Source organism: Neophocaena asiaeorientalis, unplaced genomic scaffold (assembly GCF_003031525.2).
Source record: "Neophocaena asiaeorientalis asiaeorientalis breed wild unplaced genomic scaffold, Neophocaena_asiaeorientalis_V1.1 scaffold176, whole genome shotgun sequence".
Classification (NCBI taxonomy): Eukaryota; Metazoa; Chordata; class Mammalia; order Artiodactyla; family Phocoenidae; genus Neophocaena; species Neophocaena asiaeorientalis.
The window spans coordinates 137,805-157,454 of NW_020175788.1; the positions used below are offsets into that span (position 1 = coordinate 137,805).

General features: G+C 46.7%; 1 protein-coding gene across 14 annotated transcripts in view; it reads right to left on the reverse strand.

Moving 5' to 3' along the window:
- Positions 1 to 3,706: 3,706 nt before the first annotated feature.
- The window catches only part of IL15RA (interleukin 15 receptor subunit alpha), a 29,334-nt gene continuing 13,390 nt past the window's right edge, over positions 3,707 to 19,650 (reverse strand). For 3 of the 14 annotated variants that reach the window (XM_024732270.1, XM_024732278.1, XM_024732280.1), the window contains 6 exons: positions 15,991 to 16,185; positions 14,130 to 14,222; positions 11,857 to 12,051; positions 11,247 to 11,279; positions 7,289 to 7,373; positions 3,707 to 4,565 (listed from right to left, as the gene is read on the reverse strand). In XM_024732270.1, the coding sequence (XP_024588038.1) occupies positions 4,415 to 4,565; positions 7,289 to 7,373; positions 11,247 to 11,279; positions 11,857 to 12,051; positions 14,130 to 14,222; positions 15,991 to 16,185 (752 nt within the window). In that variant the 3' untranslated portion in view covers positions 3,707 to 4,414. Of the gene's footprint in view, positions 4,566 to 5,445; positions 7,078 to 7,288; positions 7,374 to 11,246; positions 11,280 to 11,856; positions 13,196 to 14,129; positions 14,287 to 15,990; positions 16,186 to 19,650 lie in introns of those variants that run through there. The other 11 variants (XM_024732276.1, XM_024732274.1, XM_024732273.1 and 8 more) reach the window with 11 other exon arrangements.

Here is a 19,650-nt window from a genome sequence, read left to right on the forward strand (position 1 = left end):
GGTAGGGAGGGTGCCCCACACAGTGGCGGGTCCCCAAATTGGAGAAGAGGGAGTGTTACATCCCAGATAGTTCAAGACCACAAAAGTAGCATGGGTGGATTTTTAGACAGGCCCTTAGGGGAGAACAGTGTGAACCACAATTCCCTCATAAGTGTAGCGCCATATATTTATAAATTCTGTGAAAACAGTCACACATTGAATTCCTCATAGGTTCCCACAGTGTGAGGTGTTGGGGATGCTCTGATCTGAATCAGGCTGCTCTTGCCTTCAAGGAGCAGAGTCTTACGGGAAAACAAGCAAACTCAAGATTCTCGGCTACATTCTCAAAATTCTGAGGCCAGAATTGAAGAAAGTGGATTGGGCAATTAGAAGCACGGAGAAACCCTTAAATGTGCCTTTTTGGTCCCTGTTCTCCTACTTCCTAATGTCTAGAGGAGGGTTTAAAAAGATGAAAGTCAAAGTCTTAAGGAAAATCAAGTTAAGATAAAAAAAGATGATGGGCAATCAGTTTTCTTCATGACAAATGTGGTGGAGCACAGGAAATGAGAGAGGAGGGAAAAATGTGAATTATGTAGGTTTGTAGCCAGCTGGTGACATCATCTGGGCTAAAGACCTAACAGCTGTAGAACTTGCAAATCCCTTTGGGTCCTATGTACCTTGTCCACTAAAAAGTAAAAATAAAAAGATTGACTCTTCTCAGTGCCTGGCAGATACTGACCCCCGATCATTCTCTTCACTCATTTGTCCAACATTTCCTGGATTTATGGAGTGCCAAGGATCGAAAGATAAATGCCACTTCTCTCGTGCCCCTGGGAAGTACTCTGGTATAATCTCCAAAGATGGTTTCCCTTGATTCCTTTCCTCCTTTTTTGTCATCCCCCTCCCCTTGGGGCTGGGTGGCCTGGAGACTTGCTTTGACCAATAAAATGCAACAGATGTGCCCATCAAGTGTGCCAGCTCCTACCTTTGAGGTGCCTGGTGGCTTCTTCTTTCAGCCACCTGTAAGCTGTCTGGCTGTCTCGAGGCCACCATGCTGTGAGGAAGCCCAGGCTAGCCACGTGGAGAGTTTACACAGGGGAGCACTGGGGCCCCAGGCAGTGAGTGAGGCCTTCTTAGACCTTCAGCTCAGCCCAGCCACTAACTGAATGCAGCCGAGTTGATGACACAGAGCAGAACTGCCTGGCTGATCCCAGTCAGCTCCCAGAGACAGTAACAGTGGTGGTGCAGAGCTGCTGTTGGGGTGGCCTGTGATGCGGTGATAGGTAACTGGAGGAGGTAACGGCACACCAGGTCTTTCTGCAGGACCCTCCCAGGTTGGCTGGATTGGGGCTTCTGGGTAGGAGAGGGGAAGTGGTAGTTTTTGGAGAACTCTCGCAGGCAGCCTACAGGTGGGGGCAGGTGGGAGGGAGTAGGAAGGGGGTCCTGATGCCACATAAGAGGTGCATCTGAGACCACCGCATACCGTTTATCTGCCCTTCCAGCATATGTTGTTATGGTTTCCATGTCTATTCCTCACTTCCAGGTCACCTTGTGTCCTCCCAGGCCAAGCCCTCTGGGCATCAGTCACTATTTGTGTGTAAAAATAGGGGCCAGATGTAGAACTTGAAGCAGTGCTTGGAGCTGTCAAAGAAGGCTAGGGAGATGGGTGCAAAAAGACAAGTGGCTGAGTGCCCCCCAGATCACTTCCTTTGTAGCTTTGCCTGAGAACCTGCTACGCTGTCTCAGAAAATTTGGCCTTACTGTGATTAGGAATCTTTTAGTGTATTGATCTAGCATCTGTTAATGACCTTCAGGGCACTGCATCAGTCTCTGGGAATTCAAAGATGAAAGCACAGTTCTTTTCAAGATGTTCATCACTGCTTGATGGATAAATTCTGAGGCCATGGTATGTTCTGGCATCGTACAGGTTACTTTAACATTTCCCTAGAAGGACTACACCACCTGGTAAGAGAATTCATTTTACCCCTTTAGACTTAAAAAAAAAAAAAAAGGAAGAAAGAAAAAAAGGTCCTGATTGATTGATTGATCTGTCCCCACCCAACCCCTCTTGGTCCTTTTAGACCTCAGCTCCACCCAGCCCTGCTTCTATGTCTAGATCTAATTTTTGTTGTATAATTTACCCACCTTGAACTTGGTTGGTGCCTGGTAGATCGCAGACTTCCGTGCTGGACCTGAACCGGGTGATTCTGCATCTTCAAAACAGCACCCCCTGCCCCCCAGAGGTCATCATGTCACTCACTCTTCCAAAGATGATGGTGATTTTGAACCATAAATCCTTGAACTATCCCTGTGACTCAGCCCTCTTCCATCCCATAGAAACCTTTCAGATTCCTGGCTCCACTGAACATCTGCTCTTTTTTTTTCCCTGTCAAATTAGTTTTAAAATAACAAGGGTCATACACTTAAAGATTCTTGTAAGAACAAACTGGATCCAGTTAATGGTAAACTCTAGAAACTTAGGGACAGGCAGCTGAAGAGAGAAGCAAAAAGTTTAGGTAATCAGGCAGGTTCAGGATAATCAAGTACTTAAGGCCAATAGTGAATAGAATGGCCCAGCTCATGTGTTAGCAATGAGTTTTCCTACTTGTTGAAACAGATATTTGCAGATAGTGAAAATGGTGTGGCTCTGAAATTCCCAAAGCAGCCATTTAAAATTCCTCCCCTTCCTTCCTTCACTTTTTTTAAAAAATAAATTTATTTATTTATTTTTGGCTGCGTTGGGTCTTCGTTGCTGTGCGCGGGCTTTCTCTAGTTGTGGCGAGCGGGGGCTACTCTTCATTACGGTGCGCAGGCTTCTCATTGCGGTGGCTTCTCTTGTTGTGGAGCACGGGCTCTAGGTGCGCGGGCTTCAGTAGTTGTGGCTTGCGAGCTCTGGAGCGCAGGCTCAATAGTCAGGCTTAGTTGCACCGCAGCGTGTGGGATCTTCCCAGACCAGGGCTCGAGCCCGTGTCCCCTGCATTGGGAGGCGGATTCTAAACCACTGCGCTACCAGGGAAGTCCCCCTTCCTTTACTTTTTTTTTTTTGTGGTACGCGGGCCTTTCACTGTTGTGGCCTCTCCCGTTGCGGAGCGCAGGCTCAGCGGCCATGGCTCACGGGCCCAGCCGCTCCGCGGCATGTGGGATCTTCCCGGACCGGGGCACGAATCCGTGTCCCCTGCATTGGCAGGTGGACTCTCAACCACTGCGCCACCAGGGAAGCCCTACTTTTGACGAAGCCATCTAAATTCATGACGTGAAGAAGTTTATAAGAAATGGTACTTTGAGAGCCGCGGCAGCTCGTGAATTTGTTGCTGTGCCTATGCCCCACCTCCTGTATGCTTGTGCTGTGTGATGGGGCAGCTGACACCTGGTTTATAGACCTACCCCTGCACCTGCCCTGTTCAGACTCTGTTCAGACTCTGGCATTAACTGAGCCACATGGCCTTGGGCAAGTCACTTCTCTAGGCCTCAGTTTTCCCATCTGTAAAATGAGGAGGTGGGACCAGGCCCATGATTTTATAAACAAAAGTTATAAGCATCGAAGCATGAAAGAAAAGAACACTGTAGAGAAAGAGACAGTGTGTGCACCAGGTATGCCTGGGCCACAACCTGCCACCCGTTGCTTCTGTCGTGGAAATGCTATTAAAAATTCTCCAAAACTGTGATCTGACTCAGATTCAGACAAGACTTTTTTTTCTCCTTTGAGAAAGAAAAGCTGAACTCTGCATTCCTGATCTCCTTTTTTTATTTGTGGTACATTTCTCATGATTCTTTCAGTGCATTCTTTTTGTATTGAAAATAGACATTTAATTTTGTTTATACAAGACACAATTTCAAAATACAAATCTTATAATATGTAGCTATAAAAGACAAGGATATAAATATAAATGCACATCTATAGAAAATGTCACCAAGTTCAGTTTTCTCTCTGAACGTTTAAATCAAGAGGATTCACTGGGCACAATCTCTCTGTTCCCTTTCAATGTGTGCAGAGCACCTAGCTGAGAGAGAGGTTTTAGGAGCTGAAATGCTGGTGTCATCCTCGTAAACATCTCCCAAGCCAGGAGGAACCTCGAGCGTATTTCTTTTCTTTGTAAACTGCAGGTCCAGGTGAGGAATGGGAGAGAGAGTCGAGTGGATAAGCTGTCCTGAATAAATGTCATGATGAAATAAAAGCCCTGATAGGAAGACCTGAGACCTTCACTCTCTCCTGGGAAAGTGTCGACCTCTGGGACTGTGGGGACTGGGCCCTCTGCCCCAGGGCAGGGAGCGAGTGTCCGTGCTGAACCCAGAGAACCCACTCATACGGGCGGTGCCTGAGCTGGGCAGTTGGTACAATGGTACCAGGATGTTTTCTCACCCTGGTGGGCTTTTCCCCGAGGCCACCGCCCCAAGGCTTCTCTAGGTCCTTTTTGGCTGGAGCAGAGCTGGGCCTTCACTGTGGCTTCTGCTGTCCTCGGCATCCCCTGGAGCCTCCTAGGTCGTGTGGTTCATTTTCTGTGCCCTCCCCTCTGGCATCGGTTCCCCCAGTCATTGGCACGACCTCCATGCTTTCCATTTCAACACTGGGTATCTGGTAAGCTTGCCTGTAAAGCAGGTAATTCACAGGTTTTGAAAAGAGGAGAGATTAGGTCAAAAGATAGTTCATTCTAGGTGTTCAGATGGAGAGCACCTAGATTGTCTCCACTCACAGGTGGTATTTAAATCTTATTTCGGTATTTTAAGCCCTTTGTCCACCAAGGTTTACCAATGCTCTTGGAGTGGCCTCCCGCACCTTGCCAATCCTCCCTCTGCTAAAGGTGGTGGTTCAAATGCCAGGCACCGTGGAAGGAGTAAGTCACCAGGAGCCCGGCTAAGCCAGGTGTGACAGTCTTAATGAAAATGGTGTAATGGTTACAAAGCTTTTAAAACAGCTCCTGACATTTACTTAGTAAGTGTTAAATGAATAAACAAATGTTGAACTTCCCTGGTGGCGCAGTGGTTAAGAATCTGCCTGCTAATGCAGGGGACATGGGTTCGAGCACTGGTCCAGGAAGCTCCCACATGCCGCGGAGCAACTAAGCCTGTGCGCCACAAATACTGAGCCTGCACTCTAGAGCCCATGAGTCACAACTACTGAAGCCTGTGCACCGCAACTACTGAAACCCACATGCCTAGAGCCCGTGCTTCACAACAAGAGAAGCCACCGTAATGAGAAGCCCGTGCTCTGCAACGAAGAGTAGCCCTGCTCACCTTAACTAGAGAAAGCCTGCGCACAGTAATGAAGACCCAACGCAGCCAAATATAAAGAAATAGATTAGTTAGGGCTTCCCTGGTGGTGCAGTGGTTGAGAGTCTGCCTGCCGATGCAGGGGGCACGGGTTCATGCCCCAGTCCAGGAAGATCCCACATGCCGCGGAGCGGCTGGGCCCGTGAGCCATGGCCTGCAGAGCCTGCGCGTCCGGAGCCTGTGCTCCGCAACGGGAGAGGCCACACAGTGAGAGGCCCGCGTACAGCAAAAAAATAAAAATAAAAAATAAAGAAAAAGATCAGTTAATTTAAAAAAAAAAACAAAGAAAAAACCAAATATTAATCAGTCCTTGAGAAGCCAAGAGTAGGGGATGCAGAGCATCTTAATTCCACAGTTCCCTGTCTGTCGTTGGACATGTGTTTTAGGCCCTGAGTATGTGGGTCTGTGGATTATACAGTCTACCTCCTGAGGATGAGCAACTTTTAGGACATTTTAGAGTAAGCACTTTGAGTTCCTTGGAGTGAGGGCTAAACTGTAAATTAGGACTCTAGGCCAATTTACCAAAAACAATTTTCTAAAAGCCAACTTGTTGAATGACAAATCTACCTAATAACTTATTTGCAAATTATCAGTTTATGGCAAGAATCAACTCACCAAATGCCCAAGTAGTCACACTTACCAGGTTTACCAGTTCTTCTTATAGATATATTTATGATTTTCCATAATATAGTCAGTGAATATTGATGTTTTCCTTTTATGAGCATATTTATTGGCCATATCAAATTTACAAATCCTTTTTAAAAATATATTTTAAGGTATTCTTAAAAAAGATCGTGTATATATTCTTTTCTAATATAGTCAATGAATATATTCATTATTGGGACTTCCTCAGTGGTTAAGATTCTGCCTTCCAATGCAGGAGGCGTGGGTTTGATCCCTGGTTAGGGAGCTAAGATCCCACATGCTGTGGGATGCACTCAAAGACTAAAATAAATAAGTAATGGAAGGAAATTTAAAAATGTATATATTCATTATAATCTCCTAAGAATGTAATTCCAAATACAACGTTTTATGTGGAAATTATTTAGTTGTAATGGTATTCTTAAAATCCTTTTAAAAGTCATTTTCTGTTTTTCTAATATTTTAGCACTTGGGATTTTTTGATGAATTTTTAGGTAAAATATCAACCTTATTTTGATTTCTAAACTATGAGGTTTGTGGCATTTCTTTTGCTTGGGGTGGTATTAACAACTTTTGAAGATTTGTGTGAATTTTTTGATGGCTGTTTTTCATTGTGGCTTTACAGTAGCATTTCATGGAATGTTCATTTTGTCAAAGTCAGGCTCGAAGGGTGATATAGTCTTTGTATTGAGATAATATTTAGAAAAAAATATTTGATAACTAGTGACTAAAAGTTTAGTTTCAACACACCTGATATGTCTGGAACAGCCATATCACTATGGAATTCTAAAATACTGGCTACTAACTGATGGAAGTACAAAATCAAGGCTAATATGCCACTTGAGGCTTTTACGAAGGAATAGTAAAAATGCGTAAAGATTAGAAAAATAATAAAAACTGAAATTTCAGCAAGTGGCAGAAACAATCTTGCCACTACTGCTGAAATATAGAATTTCAAGTATTAGAAATTCCAAGGCCAACATGAATGAGCCTGTTTATGGGGAAGCATATCTGTATTTAACGAGTACATTCAAGAAGAATACATTCATGACTATATCATCAGAATTGCAGATCCATCAGATTGGTTATTTGGAGCCTTCTTTCCTTCTGAATCGGCTTTCGGTGAATTGGCCCGGTGTCATCTGTTGGCTTCTGGCTGCCTGGTTCTGACCAGTGGCCTGCAGGCTGCTTTGGAAAGTGAAGGGCACAGGCCCGACTCAGTGACCACTCAGCCGTGACACTCCTTTTGGCAAACACAGGCAGGGTGCATGGAAGTGCCTGTGTCTACAGCCAGGAAAGGGGGTCTTCCTTGGACAGGGCAGGCCCGGGGTCATCCAGATGCAGCCCTTTTCTTGGGGGAGGAAGCATCTTGTGCGGTGCGAGTCTTCTGTCTACTCACCTTGACCGTATGTAACGTACGTAACGTACCAGAAGACATACCACGCACACTCCACAGAGCACGGCGACTGACGTGGAGATGGCCGCTGGAAAGAGAGCAGAATTGAGTTGGCATTGAGCTCGAAGGCCTGGCAGCAGATTTGTTTCTGAGACTGAAAATTCTTTACAGTTTACATTCCTGCAGCGAGATCCAGATGCCTTCCTAGCCAGCTCACCGTTACTAACAGTTCCCTGAGGTCCAGCTGTTCAGCCTATTCTACGTCTGGGCACAAAGGACACTCCTTTCCCACCAACACTGCCAGTTCAAACCGTCCCCATTCGCATTATCTTTATGCTCGTCCTTCCCGATCAATGTGGCATGGGTGACTGGGCAGGGACAGGAGTGAGGCTGGAGGAGAAAGTAAGGGCCTCAGCAATCAGAAGCTGGGCGTGAGCATCAGGGCGAGGGCACCAGCACCCCAGGAGGAGAGGAAGCTGCTGCTAAACCCGAAGGTGGGTAAATAGGGCAGGGATCCTCCTCAGTTGTCCCCGCCACAATGTCCCCCTTTTCTCCACCTTCACAGAATCCTGATTTAGAAACAATAGAAGGCAGTGCCATTTTTCTTCCAATTTCATCTTTACTATGTTTTTTTATTTGCAACTTTTTACGGTGGTGTTAAGAAGGGTGTCATGAGGCAGGTGTTACAGATTAGAAGAGAATAAGGTAACAGCTTAGGAAAAGGGGAACACATGTTTCGTTGGAGTTGAAAGGACCAGCATTGGGAGGGGGACTTGAGGGTGGAGGACCCCAGGCACGATGGCTTGAGATTGTTAGGGAGGGTGGGATCTTCACATGGAAGCGAGAGGGCTGAGCCTGAGGGCAAGCTGAACAGAACTATCTTTAAAACATTTGTATCAATCATAAGCGCCAAGCAGATTTGGCCAGTTTGCCTTACTATTGTGAAATCTCCCTGCAAAAAAATTGCCTACGTGCACTGTGTGTAAGATGACAGCCCCGAACGTCTGGGGACCCAGGAATCTCACTGTGGACCAGGAGGCACATTCATCTCCTGAATTGTTGAGCTTTTCAGACCTGCACCTATACGGACAGCACACAGCCGTGCGTACAAGGATGAATCACCCATGACGTGGCCTTAAAAATAGAACTTTCCTGAAAAACAGCTAAATATGAGGGGAAATACCCAGATTCTCTGCAGGGTAGAAGAGGAAGTGGGTGAAGTTTTTCTCAAGGGCAGTTAGCACGTGTAACAGAAGCTTTGGAGAAGACCGTTTCCTTTGACTCTCTAAGTCCACTACTAGAAATTTATTCTAAGGAAATAGGAAATACATATACAGTATTCACTAAAGTATTGTTTAAAATAATTTTTAAAATGTTAATCTAAATCTCTTATCAGTAGAAAATAAAATAAAATGTGGCATACCCACACAATGGAATATTATTCAGCTTTTTAAAACTATGAAATCTACATTTGTTAATGTGGAAAGATGTCTACAGTGTCTTAAGTAAAAAAAGCTGGTTGACATAAAAACAAAAAAAACTTTCCAGTAAGCCATGTGTGTATCCATACACACAGAAAAGTCTTGAACACTATATACCAAAGTATTAGGTAATACTTTAGGATTGTAGATAACCTTATTTTCTTTTTTAAAAAGTTTTTTTTCCTGATATTTTTGCAATGATATTGTGATCAGAAGAGACACTAAAGTTATAGAAACATAACTAGTTGCACCTAAGTAAATAAAAGTAAGCATAGAAAAGTTGTTCCCAAAAAAGTAATGGAAAACATGGGAAATTAGTGGAAGTTGTTTTAAGTTTTTAGACTTAACATTAATCATCATTATGACTAAAAGACAAAATTTTTTTATGTGACTCTGTTAAACTATTCCTTCATGTTGACTAATCAGGTTGGCATGCATTTACTGTTCATGGAGAGATTTATTGGAAAAGGCAAGCTGATGTTAACTATAGTTCCACTTTCACAATGCTGCTTCGTGTTTCTTCTTATTGAGAATAAAAACTGCAGACTCCAACTCAAGTGAGAGGAGCGCCCCTGAGCCAATGATATAACACAGCAATTTGAATTCAGCCATTTGAACTTGGCCTCTTCCTCAGTTATTTCCAGGCAAAGTTAGTAAAGAAACCAGAATCACCAAAACAATGGATTAATATATCAACTGCTACGTTCTCCACCCTTTTGTGTTTCCTAGGGGGCACATGGATTGGAGAAAAAGGAAAAGAGATTTGGCAAGACAGAGGAAAGAGGGGAGAAAAGGTGGATGATTGCACAGGAGCCCAGAAGGGCCAGGAGCCCCCACCTTGACTTCAACCTACAGTGATGTTGGGTCTACACTGGGGAAGGCGGCTGAGGTGGCCAGTGGCCACTCTTCAGTGTGGGTGATGAAAGGGTCCTCTGTACCCACAATGAAGTGTCACCTCACACCGGTCAGAATGGCCATCATCAACAAGTCTACAAATAGCAAGTGCTGGAGAGGGTGCAGGGGAAAGGGAGCTCTCCTACACTATTGGTGGGAACGTAAATTGGTGCAGCCACTATGGAGAACAGTCTGGGGTTCCTCAAAAAACTAAAAACAGAACTACCATATGACCCAGCAATCCCACTCCTGCCTATATGTCTGGAAAAAATGAAAATACTAATTTGAAAATATACGTGCAGCCCAATGTTCATAGCAGCACTATTTTCCAAGCCAAGACATGGAAGCAACCCAAGTGTCCATCCACAAATGAATGGATAAAGAGGTGGTATATATATATACAATGGAATATTGCTCAGCCATAAAAAAAAAGTGAAATTCTACCATTTGCAGCAGTGTGGATGGGCCTAGAGAATATTATGCTTAGTGAAATAAGTCAGAGAAAGAGAAAATACTGTATGATATCACATATGTGGAATCTAAAAAAATAATACAAATGAATGTATTTGTAAAACAGGAACAGCCTCACAGAGAAAACAAACTTGTGGTTACCAAAAGAGGGAGGGAAGGGGGAGGGGCAAATTAGGGGTAAGGGATTGACAGATACAAAACATTATACGTAAAATAGATAAATAAGGATATACTGCACAGCACAGGGAATTATAACCGTTATCTTATAATAACGTAAGTGGAGTATAATCTGCAAAGTTACTGAATCACTGTGCTGTACACCTGAAACTAATGTAATGTTGTAAGTCAACTATACTTCAATTTTAAATGTGTCCTCCGTGAACATCCAGGGAATCGTCATTTCTTGGCAGTCCGTGCAAGCTAGTTAAGCCGTGGGGTAGTGTATCTGATGTGCCGTGTGCCTGCATCTGCTGAAAGTAGTTTTGAAGTGAGAATGTCAATTCCTTACTCCTGGGCAGTGGTTTCTGTTTCTTCCAGTACTGAGCACTCTGCTGGGTTCAGAGTGGGTAATCAATAAATACTTAAGTGATCAAATTAAACCGTTAACCTTCCGTAAGCTGAAGGACATGTAAAGTGCCATTTGCTTTTTAATGAGAAACCTGCATTTCGTTGCAGCTTAGGACCCTATCTGGCACAGGATAGGAGCTCAATTTATATTGTTTGAATAGATGAATGACACAATATAGGGGTAGCTCCTGTTAAAGGCTGAGCATATAAACTGCAGCAAATGTATTTCAGCTATGAGAGATGAGAGGTAAAATACAGTCTGAAAGAGAAACCCTTTACTCCTCGTGCACTAAATGAATATAGCAGCGTAATGCTTCTACGCCAGTAGCCTGACAGTGAGAAACTACCAACATTAAGATAAATAGTCAAGTTAGAATTCCATAAACAGGGGGATCATGTAACTTACCTAAACAGAGGCACTTTTGAGAGTGAAAGAGGGAGCTGTTGGTGACCATGCTGGGACAGCAGGCATAAGCCAGGTCTGCCCAGCACCCTGGCACTGAGTTGCCCTGAGCATAAACACCACCAGGACAAAGGAAAATACTTACCAGTCACAGCTGTGGGATTGTACTGATATGCACCTGCAGAGAAGAGATTGCAGCTCAGTTATTGCCATGGTCCTAAAGGCACTAATTTCTCACTAAGCAAGACAAATCCTGGACAATTTGGCTCCCATCTTAAAGCCTTGAGAGAGTCACGGCTAGCAAAACCAGCCTCACTTTAGCACAGAACCAGGGTCATGGATTTGATTGATGCTGGGCCATGCTTAAGAATCAGATACGCTCTTAGAGAAGATGCCGATTACCGAGCGCTCCCCCATCCCACACATTGTGATTCCAGATCAAGGAAAGCTTCCTCTGGCCTCCCACGTCAGGAGGAGGAAGATCTTATTCTGATTCTTGGCAAAGGCTCTGCCATGTGAATTAATACGGGGAGGCTTGTCACATGTAGGAGACAGGCTTTCTCTCCCCACTGAGCTGAGCCAGGGTGGAGCACAGAGAACCAAGGCTGTGGCAGAGAGCAGGAGGCAGAGGGTTGCTCAGTCATCCTGACTTTGGATTGGATGGTGTGATGCGCTTGGCTCGCTCAGGATCTGCAACTCAGAAGCAGCCTGTGTGAGCTGCCCTCTCTCCTCCAGCACGCAAAGCCAGCACTAACCGGGCGGGTCCTGCGAGGCCGAGGGGGTGTGTTCCGGAGGCTTGGCTGTTGTCTGAGCTGGGACTTGGGAGGGCTCATTATTGACTACCCCTGTGGTCCCCGCAGAAGGAGCTTTGGATGGCATCAGCCTGGAGCCTGGTCCAGTAGCCAGCCTTGTGGCCACTGTGGTGTCTGACCTGGAAGTAAAAGCTGGCTCTGCAGGGAAGTGCAAGACATGGACAACGAAAATATTGAGAACAGTGTCTTTTCTTGGCTTTGGAAGAGAGTATACTAACATCGGCTCTCGTGAGCCTGCCCTGGCCAGCCCGCCCCCAGCAAACTCCTCCACGGCTCTGGGGGAAAACCCCTTGAGTGGGTAACATCTTCATCCATCTGGAATGGCCAAGGGGCTTTTGAGGACGCTAGAGGATTTATGGTTATTTATCATGGGGCACATAAACTAACCATCCGAAAGCTCTGAGTAGAACCAGGCACTAGAGAAGTGTTTACTAGGAGACCCAGCTCAGATAAACAGTGGAACTGTACTGGCCAAAAGACATTGGGATGCTGATTTTAGTTTACTTTTTACCTGTTTGCACAAAACATTTGAAATCAGGGGAACCTGAGATTTGCCCTGAGGGATGTGTCCTGGCTTGGCCCCCATCTCGGGGAGGGTGGGCCACCTGCCTTATGTTTAGGTCCTTTACCTCCCCATCCCTCACTAGCCAACGGCTGCCCCAAAGTGTAAAGTGTGGTGGCACAACTCCGCTGTTCTCTTTCTGTGAAAAATGGGTCTTCCACTGTGACAGTACGGTGCTTAGGAGCCCAGCCCTGGAGCAGAGGGTGTGCAAGGGTGGCTGTGAGCCCCGCATCCCGGGCTGTCGGGCCATACAGTCGGGCCACTTCCCCACGCTCTCCCAGCCACGTGGGCAGAGCATGGGTGGGCACCCGTGGCCATGGTGCCCGCCTGGGAGATCAATCTCATGTCTGAGGTTTCACTATGCAGCTGCATCTGCCAAGTGTTTGAGGCATGAAGGCAAGGCTCGGGGAGGCCACCTGAACCAGGTGTGACTTGGACCAAAGGGATTCTGGGTACTCCAGCCCCTTCCTTCCGTTTGTCATTGGCTAAGTAACTGGGAGGAAACCCTGCTCCCGCCTCTCCATCCTCCCTTCAGCAGTGGTTCTCAGCCTTGGGCACCTAAGTAAGGGTCCCCAGGAGAGCTTCTAGAACCCTAATTCCCAGATGCTCCCCAGACCACGCAGAGTTCCAAGGAGATTTCAACGAGCATCCACGGTTAAGAACCGGCTCTCCAGGGAGGCAGCCCGAGCAGCATGGTCAACCACAGTGGGATGGCTGTGCCTGGAGGGAAGGGAGGAGACAGGGACCAGGAAAAGCCTCACAGTGGGTAATGGGCGACAGAAAACCAGGAGTCAAGAGAGGGCATTAGAGGATACAGCGCATGTTGTCCCAGGATGTTCAGCCTCCAAGAGCTCGGATTTTCTTAACATCAGGACGGTGCTGAGGAAATTGGGGTAGAGTTTACCTAAGACATGATGGAAATGCAGAACCCTGGCAGCTTCGTGCAAGCGTCTGTACTAAAGCAATCACAGGTTATTGGGAGACGGCTCTGTGTGGGTCTCTCCCGGTTCTGCACACCTTGCCAGCAGGGCACTGATGGCCCTTTCTTGGCACCGTCTTTTCAAGGATGCTTAGATGGCCTTGGAAGGTGGAGACAGTGCCTCCCCCTGGAACACAAGGCAGACATGTTCATGCCAGCAGTGAAACACTCAGGTTCCTGCTCAGGCTTCCCCTCCAGTGACATAGGCTGCCCGTACGGGCATCTGTTTAGGCCTGCTTAAGGCATGTGGGGACGAGGGACTTGAAACCTGCTGACAGTCCTGTTGCCTGTGGTGCCGGGTAGGAAAATCCTCCATCTCTGACCCAGGAGGGTCAGGTTTTCTGCCAGCGCCCATAAGACCTGGCAAGGCTGACGTGCAAGGCATTCAGAACCTCAGACCCTCCCCCGTTCTTGAGGCTACGTTTCTCCCACAAAGTGTGATCTGGCCTATTAAGGGTGGATTTTAAACCGTTATTAATTATGTACCTGTGAAGCCTGGCTATCAACCTACTTTGGTTTACAAGGGAAAATGAAACTAATGTCAATCCTCATTCTTGACGTGAATAAGAGGTGTTTGCAGTGGAACCCTGGCAGTGGTCCACGAATCTGAGGGTTCTCTGTGGACCAGATGGCATCAGGGGATGAGAGTCCGGAGAGAGTCTGTGACATTCCTACCTTTTCCAGAAGGGTTGGGGCTGTCTGGCTCTGGGGTCACCCCTGTCGGTGCTGCTGTGGAGGGTGGCCTTTGGTGAGTCAGGGAGGGGTCTCCTAGAGAGAGGATAACCACATGGCGTTTATGATCCTGAGGGTGGAACCTGGTGTGGCTTCAGAACTGGATGTAAATAAAAAATAAATATATAAATTTAAAGTGGACACGTCTGGCTCCCTAGGCTAGGCCAGAAGCACAAGAGAGAAACAAGCATCAGTCTGCAGTTCCCACTGCAAACAGACTGCACACTATTTTTTTCTAGCCTTTCAGAAAGACTGCATAAGTTAAGTGTCACGTGTGTTTTATTTTTGGCTGGGATGATAGCAGCGATGTCAACTCAGCTTTAAAACACTGGCTTTTGCGTGGGAAAATAAATGATTACTCGATGGACTGTTTTTGGCACAAGAGGTTGGGGAAAATAATGGAGGCAGCTTTTAGTGGTAAAAGGTGGGGGCTTTGGGGATGAGACCTAAAGGTTCCTCCAGTCTTTGGGTTCTAAAAGTCTACGATTCCAGGCCTCGCCCCCTTCTTTCCTCTCCCGCCTGCAACCCGCCCTGTTCAGTTCGCCATCCTCGATTCATTCACCCAGAGGAATTGGAACTTTGAAGAAACAGTCACTGTCCCTACAGTGGAAAGCCCTTATTTTTGCCCCTGGACTATGGTTCCAGTGGGTCCCCGGACTAGACCGAGGAAGACACCTGTGTTCTCCCAGAGGTTACTGCTCAGACCCGTCCTCACCCAGCTCATCCCTCCAATGGCCCCAGGATGCCGTGGGCGCCATGTTCCCAGCCCAGCTATTCCTCTGCAACAAGCAGAAGGTTCCCTCCTTGCCCGGCCTCTGATGCCTGCATGGTGGCCACGCAGCGGGAGGGGAAGGGGTACAGGGCGATCTCAGCGCTACAGATACAATACAGATTCAAAAAGCCAGAGGGAGTCTGGCTTTTCAAGGAGTCCCCCAGCTGTGAGTTTGCTGTAGAACAGCCCCACTTGTCTGCTTTGCCCAGAGAGGAGTGGTGAATTTTCACAAATACTACGTGAGAAAGTATCACGGCTGGACATGCACCACGTGTGCAATAAATGTTTGTTAAATCATCATTCTCTTGGAAGATCACAGATTAACCTTTCCTTTTCTAGAGTATGGGGCTTAGTATTCCTGAAAATAGCACTACTGGCTTCCACTCCAAGATTGTTTGACTTCTGGTGTGGTTATCCAGCTGTGGATGCTTAAAAAAAAAGGGATTCTGGAGATCTTTCCTCACACCCAGTCTTGAGCTCTGGCGGGACCCCAGACATGATAACTGGGCCAAGGGGGTCTCTGCTCTGTGGGTCTCCGCGCTGCTCTCTGGGGAGGAGAACAGGGAGTGATTTCCTTGCAGGCTGTCTCCTAGGGAGGAATCGGGAATGCTTTCTGGGAAACAAGCATGCTGTGAGCACACACCTTTGTCTGTAGCCAAATTCTTGCTTCTATCATCTTAAAGCACTGAGGTAATAATAGTTAATATTTACCAGATTTCTCTTAATCCTCCTACAAGCCACACTGTTGACATCAGGTCCATTTTCTAGATTAGGAACCAAGAGATCCAAGACATTAAGGCCCTCACTCCAGGTCTCACAGATGGTTAAGTGGCAGAGCCAGGACTTGAACCCAGAACTGTGTGACCCCAAAGCCCATGTATTTCCACCTCCCAGAGGTGTGTTTAGAAGCCCATTTGTTTATTTAGTCTCAGTCCTCAACCCAGATGTCAAGGCTACCTCATTCTGCTGCCCACACTGCAGTCTGCTCTCTGCGTGGCCTTGGCAAAAGGGGCAGAGGGACAGTGCACTTACTGATGCACTTGAGATTGGGAGTGGTCCATTGGGCGATGTTCACAGTCTTGTTAAACACGCACTCGGTCAGGCTGGAGGTCCCAGCTTTACGCTTGAAGCCAGAGTTACAAACATACCGCTCCCTGGAGTTGAGTTTGTAACTCTTGACCCAGATGTCTGCATGTTTCACAGATGTGGGAGTTGGGCACGTGATGCCTGCAGAAGTGCAGATGAGAGGGGAGAGATGAAGAGATTTCAGCTTGCTCCGAGGGAACACGGGTGGTAGTCAATAACTTTATAGTCGGGGTCTGGATTATCGTAGGGGCCCCTGGGGATACACCTCAGATTCCAAGCATGTGGAAGATGTTGAGGAAGGGCCCCCACTGTCTAGAAGCTGTCCAGAATCTTGCCTCAAGTACCAGCCATTCAGCATAGCTAGATACCAGGGATCATCAATAGAGACCCCTCTCTCTTGCCCTCCACTCCCATCAGTCTCCAGCCTCAGTATCTCTTAGCCTCTGGATTGCTATCCCTACAAGCCTTTAATCCATTTCCACAAGGCAGCCGGCATCATCTTCAGATGACTTCAAGTTTGATGACTTCACTCTTTCTCGGTTGCCCACTGCTCTTAGAATAAAAACTAAAATCAAGGCTCTGCTGGACCCGGCACTGTCTGCCTCTCCAGCTACTCTTCCCTCTGGCCACACTGGCCTCTGGTCCCCCCATGCCTCTCACCATGCACCTCCCCCACCCACTCTTGGCTGGCCATCTCCTGCCACCCTTCTTAGCTTAGTTCAACATCGCTTCCTCAGGAAAGCCCTCCCTCAGCCCCACAATCAGAATAGCTGTTGGCATTAACCACGACCCCGCGGAGTAACCACTGGCCATAGATGAAAGGCTAGACCGATGAGGACTGGAAGAATATTAGTCATGTGTATATATTATATACTGTTTTAAATATATGAAATACTTCATAATAAAAAAGTGGGGGAGGGGTTTTTAAAATACCCTGCCACAGGAAGTCAGAAACCTTGGCTGACCACAGGGCAAGAGAGGGCTAAACCATGCCAAGGGTGGGTATTCAGTGCTTTTGCTGCTAAATGAATGTGAAAAAGGTAGGAGATCCTAGAATTAGGAATTTTCTCCTGTCTCTGGGCAAGTTAGGGCAGCTTAGGGTAAAATTGAAGCCGAGAAGACTTGTGAGGCCATTTGGGAGGATTCTGGACAGGCTTTTGGGAGACAAGACACAAGTCACTCCCAGCAGACTGTGGATGTGACCAAGTGCATGTGGAGTGAAAAATAAGATACGTTTTATCAGAAGAATGTTACCAAAAGAAGGTAAGAGCCAGAGCTAGAACAATTAAAGTTTTCTTAATAATTGCCCCCTTCTAATTAGTTGGAAGTTGAAAGATTTGAGCAAGATTTAGACCCTACGATTTTCTTTGTATGAAACTTGATGGCTAAAACCAGCGTCCTGGGGTTTGCCCCATCCTGGACCTTCATTTCATTTCCGAGGCACCTCTCTGTAGACAGATGCTCAGTCGATCAGCAATCAGCTCCATAGCTGGTCTAGTGCTGTTAGCATGACACCTAGTGAAGTCCTTTGTTCTCATATCTGAGTTTGGGAGCAGGCTAGGATCAGACAGTGCTAGTCTGAAAGTCTGCTGATTTAGCCACCTGAGGGTACTGGGAACAGACCAACTCCCAAATGGATGAGGTGGGCTCAGTCACCTATCGGGATGAGACAGTGTCCTATCCAGATTAGAGCCTGTGCTACGCCCGGAGGGGGACAGAGTCTGGAAAATGTGACCATCTTCCACAGTTTTGCATGACGTGCTGAGGACGCTGGATTCCAGAACATGAATCTTCATCTGCCTTGGAAAATGTCTCTGTCTTCACCCGTGTGTCCTGGTGGTGCTGAGTTCCTTCTACAGCCTTCGAATAAGCCAGTCTTGTTTGATTTCCCCCAACAGAACCTGTGCCTGCTTCCTAGAAATCCGAACCTTCCTCTGGTCGGGCAGGATCTGGGGTCAGCTTTGACTAGCCACGGGCCCCCCAAATAGCAGCTTTCACCATCCTTCTCACCTGCTCCCTGTGGACTGGGCTGTCTCTGTCCAGGACCCTAGCTTTCTGGACTAGGGCCTGCCCCTCTGCCCAGGTCTTGTCCATCTTCTCCTCCAGAGGGCATCCCCTGGGTTTCCACACTCCCCAGCTGCTGGCCTAGGTTTGGATGTCAGAGAATGACTGCCAGAATCACCAGGACACTTATTCACCTGACTCTCAGCGTCACCACCACCTGGACCCCTTATGCCACATCTTGCTGGCCAGGTGGGCCTCTTTAGATATCAAAATCACAAGGAGCCATCTCCAGGGACTTCCCTGGCGGTCCAGTGGTTAAGACTTCGCCTTCCAATGTAGGGGCTGCGGGTTCCATCCCTGGTCGGGGAGCTAAGATCCCACTTGCCTTGCAGCCAAAAAACCAAAACATAAAACAGAAGCAATGTTGTAACAAATTCAATAAAGACTTTAAAAATGGTCCACATTAAAAAAAAAAATCTTAAGCAAAAAAAAAAGAAGGAGCCATCTCCAGATTCAGAGTGTGGTTGGAACAATCCACGGTCAAGTGCCCAGCAGCCTGCAGACAGGCCAGCCCACTGGTGGGGCAGCTGTCAGACCCTCCCCTCCTGCTTCAGGCTCTGTCACTGAGGTGTCAGCATCCTCATGCCGGAGCCCACCTGAGCTCGGTGGGTTAGTCGCTCCAGGCTTTACTTTGGTCTCCCTAGTCTCAAGAGGGAAAATGGATTGTTTGCTTTTTGTTCTTAATCCAACCCCTGACTCTTCTTTTAAAGCCGCATTGACATCTAATATTAGATTTTTAAAACTATAACATACATACAGCCTGCCGTCCTTTATCACTCCATCCTGATGGTGACAATGTTCTCTTTTCGCTTGCGGGGCTTCTATAGTGGACTCAAACATTTTCATTTTCTTTTCAATGAGATCATAAGATAATCGTTATTTCAATGTACCAGTTTTCTAAAAAAAAATTTCCTACTATTTTGTATGAACAAAGTTCATAGTGAAGAGAAGAAATCTGGCTGTTTAGGTTTACTTCCTTCATCTTCCTCTCTCTCCCATCTGGTCTTTGGGTTGTTCCTCTTTCGCCTGAATCCCTTCCCAAACGTTTTTATTCGCTGTGTAGTCCTCAAGTTCAGCTTAATCCACTGATTCTAATTTCAAATGATGTTCTTTTAAAAAAATATATTTATTTATTTATTTGGTTGCACCAGGTCTTAGGTGCGTCAGGAGGGCTCCTTAGTTGCAGCTTCGGGGCTCCTTTAGTTGTGGCTCACCAGCTTCTTAGTTGCAGCACGTGGTCTCCTTAGTTGAAGCATGCGAACTCTTAGTTGCGGCATACACGTGGGATCTAGTTCCCTGACCAGGGATCGAACCCAGGCCCCCTGCATTGGGAGCGTGGAGTCTTATCCACTGCGCCACCACGGAAGTCCCTCAAATGATGTTCTGAATCTATTGATCTTTCCTCGGCCACCTTTTTTCAGTCTTCTCTGTTTTCTGTGTTGTTTTCAGATTTGGGATTTTTGTCAGCAAATTGTTCTACATCTTCTAAGTCTTAAAATACTCCCCTCCATTTAGGGCAGTGGCTTTCAACTTTGAGTGTCT